The sequence below is a fragment of the Microtus pennsylvanicus genome, chromosome 15 (assembly GCF_037038515.1).
Source record: "Microtus pennsylvanicus isolate mMicPen1 chromosome 15, mMicPen1.hap1, whole genome shotgun sequence".
Lineage (NCBI taxonomy): Eukaryota > Metazoa > Chordata > Mammalia > Rodentia > Cricetidae > Microtus > Microtus pennsylvanicus.
The window spans coordinates 11,968,687-11,991,612 of NC_134593.1; the positions used below are offsets into that span (position 1 = coordinate 11,968,687).

General features: G+C 42.6%; 1 protein-coding gene and 1 pseudogene across 1 annotated transcript in view; both read right to left on the reverse strand.

The window, feature by feature from the left end:
* Nucleotides 1-1,151: 1,151 nt before the first annotated feature.
* On the reverse strand, nucleotides 1,152-2,963 carry LOC142835644 (Wilms tumor protein 1-interacting protein pseudogene; annotated as a pseudogene).
* Nucleotides 2,964-22,652: 19,689 nt separating this feature from the next.
* LOC142836073 (uncharacterized) overlaps nucleotides 22,653-22,926 on the reverse strand; it is a 78,300-nt gene continuing 78,026 nt past the window's right edge. Inside the window, exon 16 of the mRNA XM_075950093.1 lies at nucleotides 22,653-22,775. Coding sequence (XP_075806208.1) covers nucleotides 22,653-22,775 — 123 coding nt within the window. The remainder of the gene's footprint in view (nucleotides 22,776-22,926) is intronic.

The following is a 22,926-nucleotide window of genomic DNA, read 5'->3' on the forward strand; positions in this document are numbered from 1 at the left end:
TCTTGCCTGGACTACTTGATAGTATGCTGTATGAATTAGACTTGCAGGGCACACAAAAAATAACTGGTGAACTTACCTAAAGAAGGTGAGACAGTCCTTCAGGGCTCCTCCTTCATGAAAGAGTCTGCCAGACATTTTGTAGGACAACAAAGATACTATGGGTCTGTAAGCTGAAGACGGATATCCCAATAGTACAGAAGAACTTTGGGTGACTGTCCAGGCAGCAAGATTTCTCTGTCAAATCTAGAACTTTGGCAGTTGTTTATAATGCACTTCCTGTTTACTTAGGTAAATATTATATCCCTCTGAAGTTTATAAAGAGCTGAAGATATATAGTAATAGTTTTCCTTAGTTATCATAAAAGATAAATTAGATATAAAACTTCAGATTCACAAGGATAGGATAGATGATAGAGGATTTCACCTAATTTGACAAATGTAAAAGGACTAAATATTATAACTATAATTCTTGCTTGATAACTGTTTTGTATATGCAGTTTTACAACGTTAAATTAAAACTTTCTTTTTTATTTAGACAGAAAAAGGGAGATGCTGTGGGATGTTATTCTGTACATTTGTGGTTTTTATTGGTTGATTAATAAAGCTGTTTGGGCCAATGTCTTAGCAGAGTAAAGCCAGGCAGGAAATCAGAATAGAGATAGAGAAGGCAGAGTCAGAGAGATACCATATAGCTGCCAAAGGAGAAGGACCAGGAATCTTTCCAGTAAACCACAGCCTTGTAGTAATTTACATATTAATAGAAATTGGTTATATCAAAATGTAAGAGCTATCTAGAAATATGTCTGAGTCATTGGCTGAACAGTTTTATAATTAATATAGGTTCTGTGTGACTATTTGGTTCTGAGTGGCTGTGAAACAGTCTCCGCTTACAGTCAGAAAAGCACAGTGATTTAAGTTCAGTGACTGAACTACACATCAAGATGGAAGGACAGAAAAGACTACAAGAAATTTTACTCTGACCTCCACATGCACTCCATCACGTGCACAATGCACAACACACATGCGCACACACACACACCATGTAGACACAATAACAAATTTTAAAAGACATAACTGCTTAATAATGAAGAACCAAAACTTTAAATATTTTCTTATCAATTTACATATACCTCTGATATTTCCTTTTTTCCCCCAAGTTTTTAGAAGAAAACTATATTCTTTTAAAGAAAACGCAAACATCCTCGGGGGTGGGGGGAACTTACTTTAAGTCAAATCACATGGTTTTGTGGTAGAGCTGGATACAGTGTGCACAGATGCTCCCCGGGGTCGCAGGGAGCCCTGGTGGGTTCGCTCTCTGTGCCTGGGATTCTCTCAGGGTCTTCTGAGGCTGAGGATGCTAGAAAGGCACCACCCCTGCCAGGATCCAGAGAGGGAGAGACCTGTGGCTGAAACACCCATCAAGGCCAAACCCGGTGTTTCCCAGGTGTCACTGCCCTGGCTGTGATCGCACACAAATAAGGCACCCTTCCCCCATGGCACCAAGCCCTCCAAGCCTTGCCTCTGGGAGCTGAGGCCAAGCGGAAGAAGGTGGCCTATCCCAAGGCTGCAGGGTGCGGGTGTCCTGGAACCCAGCAGGGGAAGTGGCTTGAGGCAAGGAAGGTGAATAAATAGAAGTCGCTTATTTGACGCGGGGGTCTGGCCCCTGCGGAAGAGACAGCAGCTCGGTGGAGGGGAGAAGACAGGAGCGTGGGTCACCCTTCTCTCCGGATGGCTGCTTTTCAGAGCTCAGTCACATGCACAGCGGGCGAGGGGAGTGGGCCCGGTCCGAGGCACCTCAGGTGGCACCGGCGGCAGAACAGATGCCCCTCCAGGGGGTAACGGCGGCGTCCTTCCTCCCCGCTCAGCTGGAGCCCGCAATCCTCACAGTGGTAACACTCCACGTGGTAGTCTCTGTCCATGGACACCACACGAATGGTTGTCTCACAGCCCCGGGCAGGGAGGATAGGGCGGGCACACGAAGCACATTTTGGAGCAAACACCGTGTGGTAGTCTCTAACGCAGTAGATGTTGTTCTCCACGTCCACGGTGAAGGGAACGCCATCCAGACACTCGTTACACACTGAGCAGCGGAAGCAACCTGGGTGGTAGGACTTGCCAAGGGCCTGTGGGATCTGGAAGTCCTCCTGGCAGTACACTTTCTCACCCACGTTATAGAAGGCCTTCCCACGGAGTCGTCTCCCACGGGAGCCAGAGATGAAGCAGTCGGTGTGATACAGACTCCCCACTGCCTGGCACGCCTGCCTTGCTCCGTAGATGCCAAGCCCACACTTGATACAGACGCCGAAGTAGTCTCGCGCCGTGCGCGCCTCAAGCGCGCGCTCCAGCTCCCGCGTGAGTGCTTCCAGCCGCCGCTTGGCCTCGCTCAGGCCACTGTCCCGGCCCGGGGGTAGCGGCAGCGACGACAACGGGAACGGGAACCGGGCGGGCTCCGGAGAGCGGGCAGGCGCGGGGCCGACGCCGGGCGGCAGAAGGTAGGCATAGGCGCCCGCTGAGCCGCGGGAGCCCAGGCTGGACTGCGTCCCGACGGCGGCCCGGGACCGGGGCCGTGGCGCTGGTCCTAGCCCAGGCTGATGGCGCTGGAGCGCGCGCTGCCGCCGTCCGAGCCGGTCAGGCCTCGCTCGGGGCGGCTGGGGACGTCGGGCGCGGCCTCGAGGCCACCGACTCCGCCGCCGCCCTTGCCTCTGCGGCCCGCCGCGGGCGCCGCCTCGTCGGCGGCCCGAGGCCCGCGCCGCACGCGCCCCGGGGAGTCGGCGGTCGGCTTCGGCTCGCGCAGGCCCAGCCCGGCCAGGAGCAGAGCCGCGTCGTCCGCGGCCGTCCGCGAGCGATGCATGGCCGTCGGCCCGCCGCCACCGCCGCGGCGCGTCACCTCCGCCTCCGCCGCCTGCCGCTGCCCCTCCGACAACGCCTCTGCATCGTCCACCGCTCCGCAGCCCGCAGCCCGCAGCCCGCCCTGGGACCCCTGGGCACGGGGCGGGGCGGGGCCGGGGTCGTGGTCGCTCGCGCGCGGCCTACCTCTGATATTTCTGCATTACATATTTATGCTAGTATTCTCAGCACTGATTATAAAATCAAGTTAATGACCAACTTTAAAAAGTACTCAAGATTCTAAGTTGTGCATTATCAGATAAATTCTCCATCCATCTCATTAGTATGCAAACATGCTTCCATCTTTAAAAGATGATAAAAATAAATGCTTTTGTTTTTAAGATAAATTTCTTTAGTATTTTTTACCATTAAATATTTAATTTGTATACCTATTTCACATATCTATATACTCAGTATAATATAAAACTTCTCAGGTAAATATGAGTTACAAGTGGGAAAAGGTTAAAAAGACCTGTAGTAGAGGACCTATTAGTTCAGTTCTTTCAGAACTTGGAAATATGGGAGGTAGGCAGAGAGCTCCCTCATGGAACACAGGGAAGGTGACATTGCTATGCCAAATGTTTAGCAACACATAAAAACTGGAAGACAAATTTTTACTCAGAGAATTTTTTGGGTTCTTTCCACCAAGCCTACCACTTGAGTTCAATCAGGCCCCACATGGTGGAAAGAGATGACCGGTTCTTGCAGGTATCCTTTAGAGTCCACAAAGCTCCAGAACATACAACATACCCCACAGATAAACAAACACAGAGATAGATATGACAGATGGACAGATGGATGAATGGATGAGTGGGTGGATGGGTGGATGAATGGGTAGACAGACAGAAGATTTACAAAGAAAGAAACTGAAAATAGGAATAAGTTTATAAAGTAAAATTCCTCCTTCCTATCCTTTCGGGACCTGAATTTCAAAATGGTAAAAGGCCACCATCCCTCCATTACCTTATAGAAGTCTAGGTGAGTGTTAAAACCACACTGAAGACGAGAGAGGCAAAAGACAAAATTACATAAGAATGCATGAACATACTAGCATACCTCCATCAAAACATTTTTTAAATTTATTTATTTATTAAGGATTTCTGCCTCCTCCCCGCCACCGCCTCCCATTTCCCTCCCCCTCCCCCGATCAAGTCACCCTCCCTCATCTGCTCGAAGAGCAATCAGGGTTCCCTGACCTGTGGGAAGCCCAAGGACTGCCCACCTCTATCCAGGTCTCCTAAGGTGAGCATCCAAACTGCCTAGGCTCCCCCAAAGCCAGTACGTGCAGTAGGATCAAAAACCCACTGCGATTGTTCTTGAGTTCCCATTCTTCCTCATTGTCCACTATGTTCAGCTAGTCCAAATTTATCCCATGCTTTTTCAGACCAAGGCCACCTGGCCTTGGTGAGTTCCCGATAGAACATCCCCATTGTCTCAGTGTGTGGGTGCACCGCTCGTGGTCCTGAGTTCCTTGCTCGTGCTTTGTCTCCTTCTGCTCCTGATTTGGACCTTGAGATTTCTGTCCGGTGCTCCAATGTGGGTCTGTGTCTCTGTCTCCTTTCATCGCCTGATGAAGGTTAATATTCAGGAGGATGTCTATGTGTTTGTCTTTGGATTCACCTTCTTATTTAGCTTCTCTGGGAACATGAATTATAAGCTCAATATCCTTTATTTATGGCTAGAAATCAAATATGAGTGAGTACATCCTATGTTCCTCTTTTTGGGTCTGGCTTACCTCACTCAGGATAGTGTTTTCTATTTCCATCCATTCGAATGCAAAATTCAAGAAGTCCTTGTTTTTTACTGCTGAGTAATACTCTAATATGTATATATTCCATACTTTCTTCATCCATTCTTCCGTTGAAGGGCATCTAGGTTGTTTCCAGGTTCTAGCTATTACAAACAATGCTGCTATGAACATAGTTAAGCATATACTTTTGTTGTATGATAGGGCCTCTCTTAGGTATATTCCCAAGAGTGGTATTGCTGGATCCAGGGGTAGGTTGATCCCAAATTTCCTGAGAAACCGAAACACTGCTTTCCAGAGTGGTTGCACAAGTTTGCATTCCCACCAGCAATGGGTGAGTGTACCCCTTTCTCCACAACCTCTCCAGCAAAGGCTATCATTGGTGTTTTTTATTTTAGCCATTCTGACAGGTGTAAGATGGTATCTTAAAGTTGTCTTGATTTGCATTTCCCTGATAGCTAAGGAAGTTGAGCATGACCTTAAGTGTCTTTTGGCCATTTGAAGTTCTTCTGTTGAGAATTCTCTGTTCAGCTCAGTGCCCCATTTTATAATTGGGTTGATTAGACTTTTACGGTCTAGTTTTTTGATTTCTTTATATATTATGGAGATCAGACCTTTGTCAGTTGCGGGGTTGGTGAAAATCTTCTCCCAGTAAGTGGGTTGCCTTTTTGTCTTAGTGACAGTGTCCTTTGCTTCTCAGCCTCAGGAGGTCCCATTTATTCAATGTTGCCCTTAGTGTCTGTGCTGCTGGGGTTATACGTAGGAAGTGGTCTCCTGTGCCCATGTGCTGTAGAGTACTTCCCACTTCCTCTTCTATCAGGTTCAGTGTGTTCGGACTGATATTGAGGTCTTTAATCCATTTGGACTTGAGTTTTGTGCATGGTGATAGATATGGATCTATTTTCATTCTTTTACAGATTGACATCCAGTTTTGCCAGCACAATTTGTTGAAAATGCTGTCTTTTTTCCATTGTATACTTTTAGCTCCTTTATTGAAAATCAGGTGCTCAAAGGTTTGTGGGTTAAAGTCAGGGTCTTCTATTCGATTCCATTGGTCGACTTCTCTGTTTTTATGCCAATACCAGGCTGTTTTCAATACTGTAGCTCTATAATAGAGTTTGAAGTCAGGGATGGTAATGCCTCCAGACAATCCTTTATTGTATAAGATTGTTCTGGCTATCCTGGGTTTTTTGTTCCTCCATATAAAGTTGAATATTGTCTTCTCCAGATCTGTGAAGAATTTTGATGGGATTTTGATGGGGATTGCATTGAATCTATAGATTGCTTTTGGTAGAATTGCCATTTTTACTATGTTGATCCTCCCAATCCAAGAGCAAGGGAGGTCCTTCCATTTTCTGGTGTCTTCTTTAATTTCTTTCTTCAAAGACTTATAGTTCTTGTCGAATAGGACTTTCACTTCCTTGGTCAGGGTTACCCCTAGATATTTTATGCTATTTGTGGCTATCGTGAAAGGTGATGCTTCTCTGATTTCCCTCTCTGCTTCCTTATCCTTAGTGTAAAGGAAGGCAACTGATTTTTTGGAGTTGATCTTGTATCCTGCCACATTACTAAAGGTGTTTATCAGCTGTAGGAGTTCTTTGGTAGAATTTTTGGGGTCACTTATGTAAACTATCATATCATCTGCAAATAACGAAAGCTTAACTTCTTCCTTTCCAATACAAATCCCCTTGATCTCCTTATGTGGTCTTATTGCTATTGCTAGAACTTCAAGCACTGTATTGAAGAGGTATGGAGAGAGTGGACATCCTTGTCGTGTTCCTGATTTTAGTGGGATGGCTTTGAGTTTTTCTCCGTTCAATTTAATGTTAGCTGTTGGCTTGCTGTAAATAGCTTTTATTATATTTAGGTAGGATCCTTGTATCCCTATTCTCTCCAAGACCTTTATCATAAAGGGCTGTTGAATTTTGTTGAATGCTTTTTCAGCATCTAATGAAATGATCATATGATTTTTTTCTTTCAGTTTATTTATATGGTGGATTACATTGATAGATTTTCGTATGTTGAACCAGCCCTTCATCTCTGGGATGAAGCCTACTTGATCATAATGGATAATTTTTCAGATGTGTTCTTGGAGTCGGTTTGCCAGTATTTTGTTGAGGATTTTTGCGTCGATGTTCATGAGTGAGATTGGCCTGTAATTCTCTTTCCTGGTTGAGTCTTTGTGTGGTTTTGGTATCAAAGTAACTGTAGCTTCATAGAAGGAGTTTGGTAATGACCCTTCTGTTTCTATATTGTGGAATACATTAAGGAGTATAGGAATTAGCTCTTCTTGGAAGTTCTGGTAGAATTCCGCATTGAAACCATCTGGTCCTGGGCTTTTTTTGGCAAGGAGGTTTTTGATAACCTCTTCTAATTCTTCGTGACTAACAGGTCTGTTTAGATTGTTCACCTGGTCCTGGTTTAACTTTAGTATATGGTATTTATCTAAAAAAGTGTCCATTTCTTTTATATTTTCCAATTTTGTGTTATACAGGCTTTTGTAGTAAGATCCTGTACAAAGATACAGGCAATGACTTCCTTTAAGGCACACAGCGAGTCTAGTTGCCATCAAACAAATCACAGCACTTTACTCCAAATGCTCCATTCAATAGCTCTGACTCCCGCAGGAGCCAGACAGAGATGGCAATGGCGGCACAGCCCAGAAAGCTGGCATTTTAAAACAGCCAGTTTTTTCCTGTTGCTGAGTCAGGAAAATTTCAAAATGGAGGATGTACCATTTTGTGCTTGCTCTGTGGCCGCCAGGTAGGAGCGGCACTCAGCACTTTAATTCTGAGACTGAGCGTGCAGCACAGAAATTCTTTTCATCCAAGTTACAGCCAAATCTGACAGGCAGAGCACTGCGCAGTCTAAAAACACATCTCTATATGGCGGCAGGAATCCGCCATGCTCTTCTGCCTGCCTAAGCCTGATTCTGCAGTCTGCCCAGGTGCAGGCGGGGAGCGCTAAGCCATTGGCAGGGTCTCAGAGCACTCTCCTTTCGATCCCAAGCAGGAACACAAACATCCAGTCCCATAAAAGCCATTGAAATGCTTTAAAGCCAGAGTTCATGCTGGCAGCACAGCCCCAAGAAGCTGCACTTTAAAATGACAGCGTTTTTTTTCTGCTGCTGTTGCCGAATCAGGAAATCTCTCTACAGCACGCCACCAACAAACAGCAAAAATCTGTGTTAAACTCTCTCTTCCTTATTTTTAAGCCTTCTCAGGTTTTTTAAGTGGGTTTAGCCCCACGTTGGGCACCACTCTGTTGAATTAGGCGGCGGGCTGCGTCCCCGGCTCCTGGCCGCCCACATGGCTAGCTTATGCCCGGAAATAATTACATGGAAACGGTATTCTTTTAAACATTGCCTGGCCCCATTAGTTCCAGCCTCTTGTTGGCTAGCTCTTACATATTGACCTAACCCATTTCTATTAATCTGTGTAGCACACGAGCTGGTTTATCAGGAAAGATCTTAACCCGTGTCTGCCTGGAGTGGGAGAATCATGGCGACTCTCTGATTCAGCTTCTTTCTCCCAGCATTCTGTTCTGTTTTCTCCGCCTACCTTGGGGTTGGCCTATCAAATGGGTCTAGGCAGTTTCTTTATTAATAAGAAATCACTCCCACATCAACTCTTCACTAGTGAGAATGAAAACCAACAAAATTAATGTTTTGAATTGCTCCTTGTTGATCTTGTTATATGTAAAAGGGATTTGATAAATCAAGACATAAACTATATACCTAGTCAGAATGAAAGAAAATGTTGCATTTTTTATGTGTGTCTATTTTTCAGCTTTGGGTTGCTTTTGCAGCAGGGGGTGAGGTGAATAGGGTGTTGAGACAGAATATCTCTATATAACAGGTGTGGCTATGCTGGAACTTGATGTTTAGACTAGCCTGATCTCAAACTAGAGAGATCTGTCTGCCTCTGTGCCCCAAGTGCTGGGATTAAATGTGTTCTCCACTATTGTCTGGCATGTGGTATTTTTATTTTCTTATTTTTTTCAAAATTCTTCATTTTGTTTTTTAGAACAATCTTTTCTGATTTAGCATACCAAACCCAGTTCCCACTCCCTTCCCTCCTACTTCCCTATCTTCCCTCCTTCACACCCATTGGCTCCTCAGAGTGTATAAGACTTCCCATGGGAAGTCAACATAGTGTGTTGCTATATTTTTTGTTATTATTTTTCTCTTTTATTGCACTATACATTTTGCTCTTCTTCCCTCTCATATTCTCCTCTACTTTGCTACACTTTCCTGTGATCCCCCATGCTCCCAATTTACTAGGGGATCTTGTCTTTTTCTCCTTCCCATTTAGATCCATGTTTGTTTGTCTTAGGGACATCTTTGTTGTTTAGATTCTTTGGGATTGTGGATTGTAGGCTGGTTTTTCTTTGCTTCATGTTTAAAAGCCCCTTATGACTGAGTACATTTTAAAACAAAAGATTTAGGTAAGTGGAGTAAAGATATCATTTTTTTGCTTGAAAAATTAAGGAAATATTCTTTATTTTTCAATTTTAATCTATTGATCTGATAGAATTGCAGTAAATAATAACAATCATATTAGCAGAAAACTAACCTTTCAAGAGTGAGGGGCTGTACTACATTTCTCTCTTCATGTGTCAAGTGTTTTGCCTTGCCAGCTTACAAAATAACCTTGTTCATGCTGCTTTCCAAATAGGTTATAAAGTTTCAAAAAACAAACATTAAAACAACAAAACCCTCCAAAACCAATACTATAAAATAAAATCAGACCCAAAAAGAAAAAGAAAATAAGCAAACAAAAACTCCACCAAACTGTAACCAAATTAAAGCAAAAACACACAAAATGTGGAGTCCATTATATGTTGGTCAGTTATTCTGGAAAGTGAGGCCTGTCCTGGATGGGTATCCAGTGTCACGCTATAAAAGAAAAGTGATTATCCTTGTCTGAGCTAGCATAACTGACAATTCTTTTGTTAACTTTTATCATAGTGTCTGAAGTGTTCATTCATTGAATAATTCATTCATTTTTCTAAAAAATATAACAAAATAATATGTAAAATAAATAAAAAACTATTGCATCAGAGTTGGGCAGGACAAACCAATAGTAGGAAAAGAGTCCAAGAGAGGGCATAGGAATCAGAGATCCACTCAGTTACACACTTAGAAATCCCATAAAATCATTAAACTGGAGCCATGAGGTAAACTCTGCAGACCTGGTGCAGGCAGACCCTGCAGACCATGTCCGTGCTGCTTTAGTCTCTGTGAGTCCATAAGAGCTTTGCTCCTGTTGACTCTGAGGGCCTTCTTCTCTTGGTGTCCTCCATCCACCTTCTTTTTATGGAGTTCCCTGACCCCCCAAGGACATGAATTTCATGGGTACACCCCCCTTATGGAAAAGTGGTTCAAAGTCTCTCACTCTCTGTACAATGTCTGGCTGTGGGTCCGTGTACTTGCTCTTATGTGCTGCATAAGGAAGCTTCACAGATAATATCAGAACAAGACACTGATCTATGAGTTTGTCAAAATATTAGGAATAATTTTATTAATGTATTTTTGTTAAACATGCAGTATCATAAATTTATTATAAACTGAAATATGAAAATGTATTGTTTACACATTTTATTAATGCATTTTTCATACCATCATTATTTCATTTTTCAATAGGTCCTTGGGCTATTAGGTTAGGGAGGGAAAATATGATCAAAATACCTTGAAATTAGAAATTTAAATTAATACAAAATATAAAAAGAAAATCAGTTTGTGCCTTTCTGATCGTGTGTGTGTGAGCATGTGTGTGTGTAATCTCAACCTGCTGCAACAAGACAAAACAAGAAGTATATAGTGTTACACACCACTGTTACCTCGGGTCAGAATAACTGGAAAAGCTAGGACTAAAGCTTTTAACCTGGAAATGGTTCATTCATGGAAGGAAACCGAGACAGGGTTGTAAAATATTCCACTTGACTGAAGAACTTGTACCCATAGTGGTCTCCCCACTAAAGGAAACTGAGACAGGGTGGTAAAATATTCCACTTGACTGAAGAACTTGTAGCCATAGTGGTCTCCCCACTAGATGTGGAACTAAGGAAGAGCTCTAAATTGCTAAAGGCTCTTGCAAACCCCTTTCCTGCTCAGATCTACAAAATCCCTGATTAATTAATGGTTCTTCCTCCATGACAAGTGACGTGGTCTTCAAAGAACTTCTTTCTCCTGCTGTTGGTCTGAGGTGAGGCTTTAGCTGCTCCACTGCAGAAGCTATGTAGTCAGAGAACGCCATGGACAGCTGTTCCATGAGCTTCTTGCCTGATGGGGATAGGTCTGTGGGTGTGGAAAATGTGCAGGGGTGAGTGAGGGGTCAGAGGAACTTTGCACGCAGAGACAATGCTTGAGCCACATTTCTGGAGTCAGAACAGCTCTGTGGAGATGGTGTCAGAGCAGATGGGAGTCCTTTTACTGTATTTTAATGAAACAATTTTCTTAAATAAACAGACATTCCTCTCTTCTATGAAGTGATCATGCAGTACAGTTTATTCTTTTAGGTTTCTTTACAGAAATATAAATGCTTTATACAGTGTGGTTGTTCTGTCACCCTTTCTTTTGTGTCTCTCTACGCATGTATTACTATTCACTCTCTATTCTTCCATTTTGCATAATGTAATACCTTTTTTGATTATAATAGTATCAATCCTACAGGGCAGGGAACTTTGATTGCTCTTTGGGTTGACGAGGGAGGGAGAATTGATTGGGGGAGGGGGAGGGAAATGGGAGGCGGTGGCGGGGAGGAGGCAGAAATCTTTAATAAATAAATAAAAAATAATAGTATCAATCTCCCATTGTAATTTGTATGCTTCTAATTTTCCAGTGGATTCTGCTTTTGTATTAATGACATTGGGAACCTATTAGGCATTTTCTGGAAGAGAGATTGTTCAACAGTTCTAATAAGCTTGAGCAAAGTTAATGCATTCATAGTGACAAAACAGATAGCTAGGATGTCAAATTCTGAATCACTTGATTTGATATTGATATATTTTTGTATCTAATGGAGTCATATACATATGTAGTTTGGAAATTTGTCTAGTGTTCCTGCACCATTAGTGCTATAGGCATGAGCCCATTGCAGTACATGCACCATGAGAGGTGGGATACATGTTTCAGCCTCCCAGAGTATCTACAATGAGTGCTGGAAAACACTCATCAGCTTCTCACAGTGTATGCACTCTGAGTGCTGGGTTACTTGTTGGTGGTCACCCAGAACCCTCCAAAGAGGTCTGGGATATAGGTGTCAGCATCCATAGTACATTAACAATGAGTCCTGGGTTACATCAGCATGTCCTTCCCACACAAGTGTTTCTGAGATACAGTCATCAGCCTTCCACATTATATGCACAATCAAATATGTGTGACAGCCATGAGCCCACCACAGTATATGCACCATGAGAGGGGAGATACATATCTCCCACAGTATGTACCATGAGAGCTGGGTTACAGCCATGTGCCCACAGCAGTACATATACCATGAATGTTGGGTAATAGAGAATCCCATCCAAAAGTACATACACTATCAGTTCTGGGTTATAGCTATAAGCCTACCATTGTATATGCACAATGGATGCCAGGTTATTGGCATGATCCACCCACAGTGCATGCAGCTTGATTTTGGAGTTCATTATGGGACAGTACATTCACAATGAGAACATGGTTGAGGACACAAGTCCACTACACTATGTTCCATAAGAATGCTGGACTGATGGTTTGAGCCTCATACAGTAGATCACGAGTGCTGCAATACAGCTGTCCAGTTCCCATTGTTAATGCACAATTAATGCTGAGTGTTAGCCATAAGAGCACTCCAGTACATGCTGGGATATATGTATGACCCTGTCACAGTACACCACCATGTGTGGTTGGAAACATATCAGCCCTCCACAGTACATGCACATTGAGTGTTGGGATACAACCACGAGCCCACGATAGTGCTTGTACCATGAAGGCTTGGATATAGGCACGAGGCTCTTGCTGTATACACATGACTTGTGCTCAGTTACTGGTTTGAGTCTCACACATAACATTTACAATGAGTGCTGGATTTTAAGCATGAGTTTCCCTTTAATGTGCTGGGATCATGGTTGTATCTAGCACTCATGGTTCATGTTCTGCTGGAAACTCTTACTTAAAATTAAGAATTCATTGTTCATGAATTATTGTGGGCTTATGGGTAGAAACCAGCACTGAATGTGAATGTACTGTGGGAGACTTAGATGAGTCTCACAGTACTCATGGTGCATGTGCTGGGGGAGGATCATGCCTAAACTCCAACAATAATGTGAATGTACTGAGCGAGACTGAAGAACTAATGGTTTATGTGTGGCTGGAGACTCACATAGCTAACCTATCACTCATGGGGCAGGTACTGTCAGAAGTTCATGTTTATATCCCACCACTCACTGTGAATGCACTGCCCCAAATGCAAACCAGTAGCCCAGCACTTCCCTTGCATGCACTGCAGGAGGCTGACACAACTGCAGCAGCACTCACGGTGCATATCCTGTGTGAGACTGACACTTGTACCAGCAAGCATGGCGCGTGCACTGCAAGATGCCTGCAACAGTCTGAAAGAACCAGCTTCCAGGCTGCTGACAGCACTGAAGGGAAAGTCCACAGTGTAGCACAAACTGAAACTTCTTTATCTGAGGGCTTAGGGAATGTACACTCAGACCTATTCTGATGGATTCCATCTTTATTCTCTCATGGTGCTTTCATGATGCCCCTTTGTTACCCTCCCTACTTTCTCCATCTCTCATTCTAACTCTATCTTTACTCTTGATGTTTCGCTACTGATTCTCTCATGCGTGATGTTATTATTCTTCTAGCCCATTTTAATTCCTTCTCTCATGGTTTTCCTCTGATGCCCCAAAGTTTCTTTGTTCTTCACAGCTTAGATACCCCAAAATTTTTCAAGCAATATAGCATCTGATTTGGCAAAAAAAAATCATCTGATTTCAGGATAAGGACTGGAGCACCCTACACATTCTTTGTATTAAGGCATGGCCATGTTGCTTGGTCATTAAAATGGGTCCTTGTCTTGCTTCATGCCATGCTGTGGTCCTGGACCCTTTGTGGTTAGGATTGTCCTTGGTCAAATGAGATGAGGGTGTGGCTCGAATGCCCTTGAATTTAAGCTTTCCCCAGATGCCTTGGTAGTTAGGGAGCTGCCACACTGCCAATGATGTCCCTGGATCTTTGTATGGACTGAATGTTCTGTGTCCCTTCTGTTTTACATGTGGTTCCAAGCTTTGAATTCTCAGATTAATGGTTTTAATTTAGAATACCTGTTAAAGCCAGAAAGCATGAAATGGACCCTTAGAGGAGAACAGGCCTGGAGGGAGTGGGATGGCAGAGGAAATGCACTGTGGACGGGGTGAGGGAATCTTGCAAGTGGAAAGGTTTAACCAGGGATGGAAGAAGGGTGGTGTTGGGGAAAGGGTTAACCAAAAGTATGCATGGAGGAAAAAATCCTTTTGGACAAATATTACATTTTAAGTTGTTTAAGTTTAGCATGTTAAGGTTCTTGATGCCAACCATATAATGTTAAGTTTGATGTTGGGAAGTTACATAGTATAAGGTAAGAAAATGACCCAGAAAAAGATCCTCTGACCTCCACACATGGACCATGGTTTGCCACCAAGCCTAATAAATGAAGCTGCATCCTTGGAAGCCTAATAAAACAACTGAATGAAGGAGCCCTGCATGCATGGATAACGTTCCTCCCAGAAGATTAAGTTGACTAAACAAAGATCCCAATACTATGGGATAGTTCCCTCTGAGCTGTGAAGTAAGGGGGGCTCCTGTCAAACATTACAAGCTCTTGCCAATGTCCTCATTTACACATGAGAATTAGATTGTAGGACTCTTCTGAACACACTACACCCTTGGATATAGGACATTTAGAAGTCATGTTGTATCCATGCTGGCTAGCTTTCACAATACTAGAACTTCTATGCAAGCTACTGGATGAGGGAAGTTGCCAATGATTCTACCCATCTGTAGACCCTGCATGTGACAACTTGCCTGGCAAGATATTCTCTGTGTGTTGACTCTTATAGGAACAATGAAATTTGTGCTTTGCTTTTAGGTCTACCACATAGTGGGGAACTCTTGGCTGGTTCTGTAAACTTGGTTAAGAGCCCAATGACTGAGGCTATGGTGATGTAATATGGCAATATGTCTTATTCTAGAGACTGGAACCTTTGCTTGACATCACAGCCAGAGTTCATAACATACCTTGAGGTCACTTAAGACATAAGGCTGCTCTCCTACTGTGTACTCAAATTGATTGTTTAGCCAACTTTTAAGAGAAAAACGTAACAATTACCACTACTTTCCTTGGTCTTCCTACATAGCCACCTTTTACAAACTAAACTAATACTTAATTGTAATGTTAAATTATGTCTTCTTCTGTGCTTCTGATCCAGAATAATTCATGTATATCATTTGTATAAAAGAGCAAACAGAGGTTGAAAAACACTTCTAAATGAGTATCCACCAAAACAGTTGGGCACAGCAGCATTACTTGGCAATCATGGTATTTGTAATTTCTTTTCCTGTTTGGGTGAATTGGGTTCAGTTGCACTCATTACCTTAATCCCTTGTAAGACTCCATGAATGATTTCTGTAAAGTACCCCACTCCTTCCCCAGGTGATTCTTATGGGGAAATTCAATAGAAGAGAGAGCAAAAAAAGGGGCAGACACACAAATTCACACATAGGGTCACATGTAGGAACAGACAGACATAGGGACAGACAAAGACTCACACACACACACACATACACACACACACACACACACACACACACACACACACACACACACACAACCAGACAAAGGGACAGACAGACTTCTTCAGAAAGGCACAGATTTGGAGGGAAGACAGGGAACATGGAGAAAATTCAAACCTGGAAATGACTCCCAGTGGAAGTGCTTTTATTTCCTTACTGCCATGCTGATGCAGTAGTGGTGACTCTGAGTTAATCACTGATGTGGTGAATCCACACAATAGGCTCTCTGTTGTTGTTTTGTTAAAAGTACATGGCATCAAGCTGCCTTCTACGTACTCTCCCTGACACCTATACATTTGAGCAACTGTGATTCCTAATGAGAGAGGCTTCTTTAGGAAGTGGGCTCTGCTGAATGCACAGACTCACACCTGGCCAAAGTTTAGAGAATACATAACTGCGCAGTTCTCAGACCTCAGCAGGACACCTGAACCACAGCGCACTGCAAGGCTCAGGGACAACTTTGGAAGTGAGAGGCAGAGGTTGAAGATTGTTTCTGTGAAATGGTGTCCAGGACACAATGATAATCACACACAGGAAGGGGCTCATAAGGCCCCACCCTCAGTGAGGGACTTTGCTCACTTAACATGTGCTTGGTGATGGAATGTCATAAAAAGTAAAGAGGGAATGCAGGTAAGCAGCCGCAGTTTAAATCTATGGATGTTAAGGCCAATAGAGTAGTTCAGGTGGTGTTTTTACTCATGTGAGAGCAGTGTGAGAATGGAAACCTCAACATGACTGGTTTGTGCCTTGGAAAATCCACTAAAATTCATTGAACTCCAGTTTCCAAAACTGCAATTGCAGGCCCAGATACCCAGAAATGGGCTCAATTTGGACTTTTGGAGGATTTCTGGGGGGGTAGATAAATCCAACATTCCTTAAAAACTTGTGAAGCTACTTCCTCTTTTCAAAGGGGTCATTTCTCTTATCACTGGCCGTAGGAAACGTTGACTATCTGTGGTGGCTATTACTATAATAAGGTACAGACTAGCCTCCAGGCTCCTTCAGTAGAACTAGTACCCACTGTACATGTCAGAGTCCATGCTTGTGTTCTAGGTCTTCCACCCTGCTCCCTACCCTAAACTCCCTCTAGTTCAGAAGCATCCCTCTCCCAGCTTCTCATTCTCTTTCTAAACCTATCTCTCTGTCTCCTCCTGTCTCTATGTTGCTCTCCCTCTCTCTGTGTCCCATCTTCTGTCTCTCTCTATCTGCCTCTCTGCTCTGCTTCTGCTTCTATCATAGGCAGGTGCAGCTGACTATGTTCAGCCAACATCTCTTTCTGCTCTTGGTGATTTGATATGCTGCTGTCTGTTCTATCTCTGATAGCTATAATAGAAGCTTTCTCCTTAAACATGTCACCAAGAGGTCATGCCATCAGCTTGTACAATACAAGGAAACAGTTTAAAATATTTTCATAGTACATTTTAATGAAAAGCTACTAAAAACTTATATACAAAATTCAATATATACTGTATCAATTTTCAGAGAAATATTTAAGATTAAAATTTCTAATTTTTTTTCTGAGAGTAAGAATTTTATTTTATTAATTATTATTATTACTATTAAAATTTTTCACCTCCTCCCCTCCTATTTCCCTCTCCCTTCCCTCCTTCCCCCTTCCCCTCCCTCTCCAGTCCAAAGAGCAGTCAGGATTCCCTGCCCTGTGGTTAGTCCAAGGTCCTCCCCCTCCATCCAGGTCTAGGAAGGTGAGCATCCAAATAGACTAGGCTCCCACAAAGCCAGTACATGCAGTAGAATCAAAACCCAGTGCCATTGTCCTTGGCTTCTCAGTCAGCCCTCCTTGTCAGCCATGTTTAGAGAGTCCGGTTTGATCACATGCTCCATCAATCCCAGTCCAGCTGGCCTTGGTGAGCTCCCATTAGATCAGCCCCACTGTCACAGTGGGTAGACGCACCCCTTGTGGTCCTGACTTCCTTGCTCATGTTCTTTCTCCTCAGTGGTAAAAAAACAATGACATCTTGAATTTTGCATCCAAATGGATGGAAATAGAACACACTATCCTGAGTGAGGTAACCCAGACCCAAAAAGATGAATATGGTATGTACTCACTCATTAGTGGATTCTAGCCATAAATAAAGGACATTGAGCCTATACATCATGATCCTAGAGAAGCAAAATAGGAAGGTGAACCTAAAGAAACACATGTAGTTATCCTCCCGGATATTGGAAGTAGACAAGATAGCCAGGCAAAAATTGAGAGCTTGCGGGTAGGGGTAAGGTGGGAGTAAGGGGAGAGGGGAAGAGAGAAGTGAGAAGGGAAGGATGGGGAGAACTTGGGGGCATGGGATGGTTGAGGATGGAGGAAGAGTGGATATGGGAGCAGGGAAGTATATATCTTAATTAAGGGAGCCGCAAGAGAGTGGACTCTAGAGAAGTTTCCAGGTATCCAAGGAGATGTCCCCAGCTTGTTCCTTGAGCAGCTGAGGGGAGGGCGCCTGAACTGGCCCTATCCTATAGCCACACTGATGAATATCTTGCATATCACCATAGAACCTTCATCTGGCGATGGATTGAGATGGAGACAGAGACCCACATTGAAGCACTGGACTGAGCTCCCAAGGTCTAAATGAGGAAAATTTCTAAATTTTATAAAATATTTCTGACAGATTGTCACTTGAAAGCCAATGTAATAACATCATAAAAACATCATTTTAAAGGTGTCTAATATCTTTAATTTTTCAAAATAATGTACAACAGGTTAATAGGTTTTTTAGAATACTACAAAAGGAGGTGAACTAAGAAGGAACTAGATTACTATATGCTACCAGAAATACATTATAATTTATTTTTATGATATATTTTGATAGTATTCTTTCCTTCCCTGCAGTATATTCCACATGCTTCCTTAAAAATACAGTTTTAAAATCATGCATTCTGACTACAATTGAGCTCATTTAAAGGACCAGGTATTTTAATTGTACATATATACATACATAACCCCCCCCCACATATGCCATGTTGATTTTCATATTCTAACCCTAGCTGGGCCTCTTAGCCTCAACAATTCTCAGTGGAAGTTTTCATTCCTGAATGTTGAACAATAGGGTGCTAAGGAACCCATACATATCTATATTTGTATTCATAAAGATGTGGCAAACTCAGCATCTAATATTTGTCATCTTTTGTTACAAATGAGCAACTCTACTCATTTTCTGAAAATCTCATGAAATTCATTCTAGGCAGAAATTGATTTCAATATTTTATCAGATGGCAGAATAATGAATTTATTGACCTCTTGGAAATACTTTTGACCCTTTGCTCCTTTCAACTCTCCATTACAGATCCTTAACCTCCTTAGAATTCCACACAACTAGGAGGCTTCTGATCAAGGATTAAGAGAGAAAATCCAAGTGGCAAAGTGTTTTTGTTTATCTTTCAGAATTTATCAGTATGTTCCACTAGATAAAGTCAAATTCCTATTGAATTGTGTATCCCCTTGAGTTGTGTCCTCTCTCTGGGGATGCATGTACAGTACATGTTTAAATAGGTGAATGAAAGTTTAGCAAGCTTTACATGTACTGAAAGCATAATAAGGTCTATAGAATTAGATAAGATTTAATGTTTTAATGCCTGGCCAGTAATTCAAGGAACAAAACACTATATGTAATTTATCTGCAAAAGTGGTGCAAGATAGATGTTATGTCTCCCTCCCTTTTTTAATAACTCACTTGGTCCAACTGATAATGTCCACATGCACTTGGCTGTGGGGGATCCTACTGGAAGTCTTACTCCTTAAGATAAATGACACAAAAATGGGATGGGATGGAGGCAGAGGACAGGGATGGGGAAGATATGAGCAACATGGATGATCTGAATTACATACATTAAAATGTCAAAGAGTAAACTGAAAATATTCTTCAAACAATAAAATGAAAGAAAACCTTAAAAAATATTTCTAACAGCTTGTCATTTGTTGACAGGAGCTCCTCTTAGGTTGTTCAGCAGAAACTAAAAAGAAAAGCAAGAATTATCAGTAGTATCAAGAACATCATTGGTGGCACCGTCAAGATAAGCAGTAACAGAGGCATCACCCGTAGAATCCTATGTAGTGTCATGTCACAATGAGTATCATTGTATTTGAGAACGGTGAGAATGTGGAGTCTTGTTTCATTGGTTTTATTCTCAGAGGTTGTTTCTTTTGGGGTGTTTGTTTCCAAAACACTGCTGTCCACATAAGTCACAGTGTATGGACACAAAAAAATAACAACTAATATCTAACAGTTACATTTCCCTGCTTAGCCATTCAGAAAATACAAGTTTCACATTAAGAGTGAAAATCATTTCCTCATTCCAGCATGGGAGGCAAGTGTGTGCTTACCAACTTTACTTGATCAGTTTGGTTGGACTAAACTGAATTGGTAATTTTATGTGATGCATTTTCAATATGACTAGAAAAGATAATCATTTTTTCTAGTTATAGGTAATATCTAAAGAGTCCTATACAAAGTATGAAATTTATTTATCATCATGCATATTAGAGCCAAAGAGAATTGGATTTCCCGCACAGAAATATTTATCTATTTTAAGACATTGGTGTGGTTTACCTTACCTTGTTAAGCTCCTTTAACTTTAACTGTGCAGGATTTCTAAATTAGGTTCCATATCCACGGCATCGTCAAAGCCACCAACTGCAGCAACCACATTGACGATGTTAGGAGGAGCAAGGATGTGGTTGCTGCCCAAAGTAGAAAAACCATGACAGGAGTCTTCGCTGCATAGCTGGTGCCATGAGCAGGACTTGAAACAAGAACCCGCATATGAGCATTCTGAGGGTCCAACGCGTCACCTGGGATACAAACAAGAACAGATTTCTGGTCAGTAGTGAAGCTAAGACACTGTGTTCTCTTCTAAGCAGGTATCAAGAACAGGGTCAGAATGTTGCACAGGGTCCATGGTATCACCAGTGTGGCTACCAGGAGCAAGCTCAGGGACAGCATGTGTTCTCCCCCTTGCATGCCCAGTATAAGTACCTAGAGAAGGTGTGCGATCCACGCTGGTGTTGTTAACAGTAGTTTCCTTAGATGACGATGACTGAAGATTGTCACCTGTTTCACTAACGCTGGTGGTGTTAACAGTTGTTTTTTCAGATGACCGACGATTGTCACCTCTTTCACTAACGCTGCTGGTGTTAACAGTAGTCTCAGAAGACTGACGATTGTCACCTGTTTCACTAACATGAGAAGTTGATGTGGCATTGGCATGGGCAGGAGGCTGGGGCACGATGTCATGCATATTGGATGGAGGAAGGAAATCTTCTCCCTTCTTTGTTTCAACCTTTAAGGAAATTTTGAGATGTTAGATTTCATTGAAAATCTCACTTATTTTTGTTCATTTTAGAACTTATCTGTTAATGTCAGGGTCTTGATTTAGAGTCCCCAAATGTTTGTTTTCTCGGGCTAATTTTATCACTATAACCGCTGATATCCTGAAACTTTTGCTTCCATTGGTTTAGTCAAAGGCCCAGAGTTTGAGAATCTTAAAAGGGGATCTATTCAGCTTTATGCCTTCTTTTCTTCTGTTCTTTGCTACCTCTCTATAATGGAAAGATGGAAAAAAAGACACAATGTGTCCTCTTCTGTCTTTATGACAAGGATTTTACATTCCATCCAGATTAAGAGAATGTGACAATCGGGGGCTTTGGAAACAAAAAGAACCTCGCTCTTCTGCACCACACTACTGCTTTCCCCATGGCTTTCACAATTGCCCATTAGGTTCCCAGGATAACAGAATAGTGAGGGTGACTTTTGAAATGAATGAATAAAGTGTGCCACTTCCCACAGTGGATGGAAACTATGGGGCTGAAGGAAGGGTTCTGGGAGATGCCATCCAAACTGTTACTCCTTAGCTATGACTCTTCTTATATATGGCTGATGAATGTAATGGACTGTTCCAGCATCTCTGTGGTGGCTTGAATGAGAACAGACTCATGGGCTCATATATTTGAATGTTGGTTTCCAGGTAGTGTAACTATTTGGGGGGAAGGATAGGTGGTGTGGCCTTGTTGGAGGAGTTGTGTGGTCTTGGGTTTCAGAAGACTGGTGCCATTTCTAGTGAGCTCTTGGTTCCTTGTATAGATTTAAATGTAACTCTCAGCTGCTGCTACAGCACCATGCCTGCCGGCCTCAATCATGGTGGTGATGAAATTGTATGTATCCCATTGGAACCATGTGCCTTACTAGAACTGGATGAAGGTGGGTGGTCCTTGGACTTCCCACAGGGCAGGGAACCCTGATTCTCTTCGGACGGGCGAGGGAGGGGGACGTGACTGGGGGAGGCGGAGGGAAATGGGAGGCGGTGGTGGGGAGGAGGCAGAAATCTTTAATTAATTAATAAATAAATAAATATATTTAGGAAGTGCCAGTTTTGAAAATGCATTTGATGCTGTTTGTCAGAAGGGGAGCCTCCCCAACTTTTATTCCAAATACAACTAATGATGCTAGGCCTTAATCATTCATGACATCTCAGGGAGACTCCTAACTTAGCAGTCTATGTTTACCTTTCTGTACCAGGTTTGAGGAGGATTTGTGCTACTTATGTGAAATACTCAAACGTTCCAAAGCTTACCCAACATGATCAAACAATGTAACGTGGGGATGGTAAACAAAATAGCTTGAGAAGCATTGTTTGTAAAGGAAAACATATGAGGAAGTAACATACTACATGTGTGTCTGAACTGCTCAAGGGCATCATGTAAAAATGTTCAGTTCATTTGTTTCCTTGAGAATGATGAGCGTGAACACATCAAAGCTCAAGATTTGTGAGCCTTAGACACATTTTCACACGCCATATGTTTCACTCATTGCTTCATCATTAACTAAATATGCTTAAGCCAGTTATAAAAAGGAAATGAAAGGGCCACATGGTACAAGTATAGTTTTCCAGGACACATGTCACATGGAAATTAGAAACACTGAAGATGACTGAGAAGACCCTGAAAATATTTTCCTTATATGTTAGTTACACAACAGGAGTGCCAATCAATATATAGACACTATTTATTATCTGAATAATCAATATTGTATCATCCTAAAAATTACTATTGGAGTGTGTGTTTGCTTGTGTGCTTGAATTAATATGCCTGTTTGTGCTATGCTAGTGCGTGTGTGTATACGTGCATGCATACATGTGTGCGCACACATGTGTGTGTGTGTGTGTGTGTGTGTGTGTGAAGGGCAGAGGATAACCTTCAGGAGGCGGCTCTCTGCTTTCGCTGGGTGAGACAGGGTCTCGCAATGTTTCTGTGCCTCTGTGTGTTCCAGTCTGGCTGAATTGTAGGTTTCAGAGCTATTCTACTCTCTCGGCCTCCAATCTGGATTTAGGGGTGTTGAGATTACACATGTGAGACACTTGTTGTTTGTTGTGTTATCTGGGATAGAACTCCTATCAATAGGATTGCAATGTAAGGGCTCTGATCTGCTGGCATATGTGTGTGTGTGTGTGTGTTCTAGCTTTTTAATGAA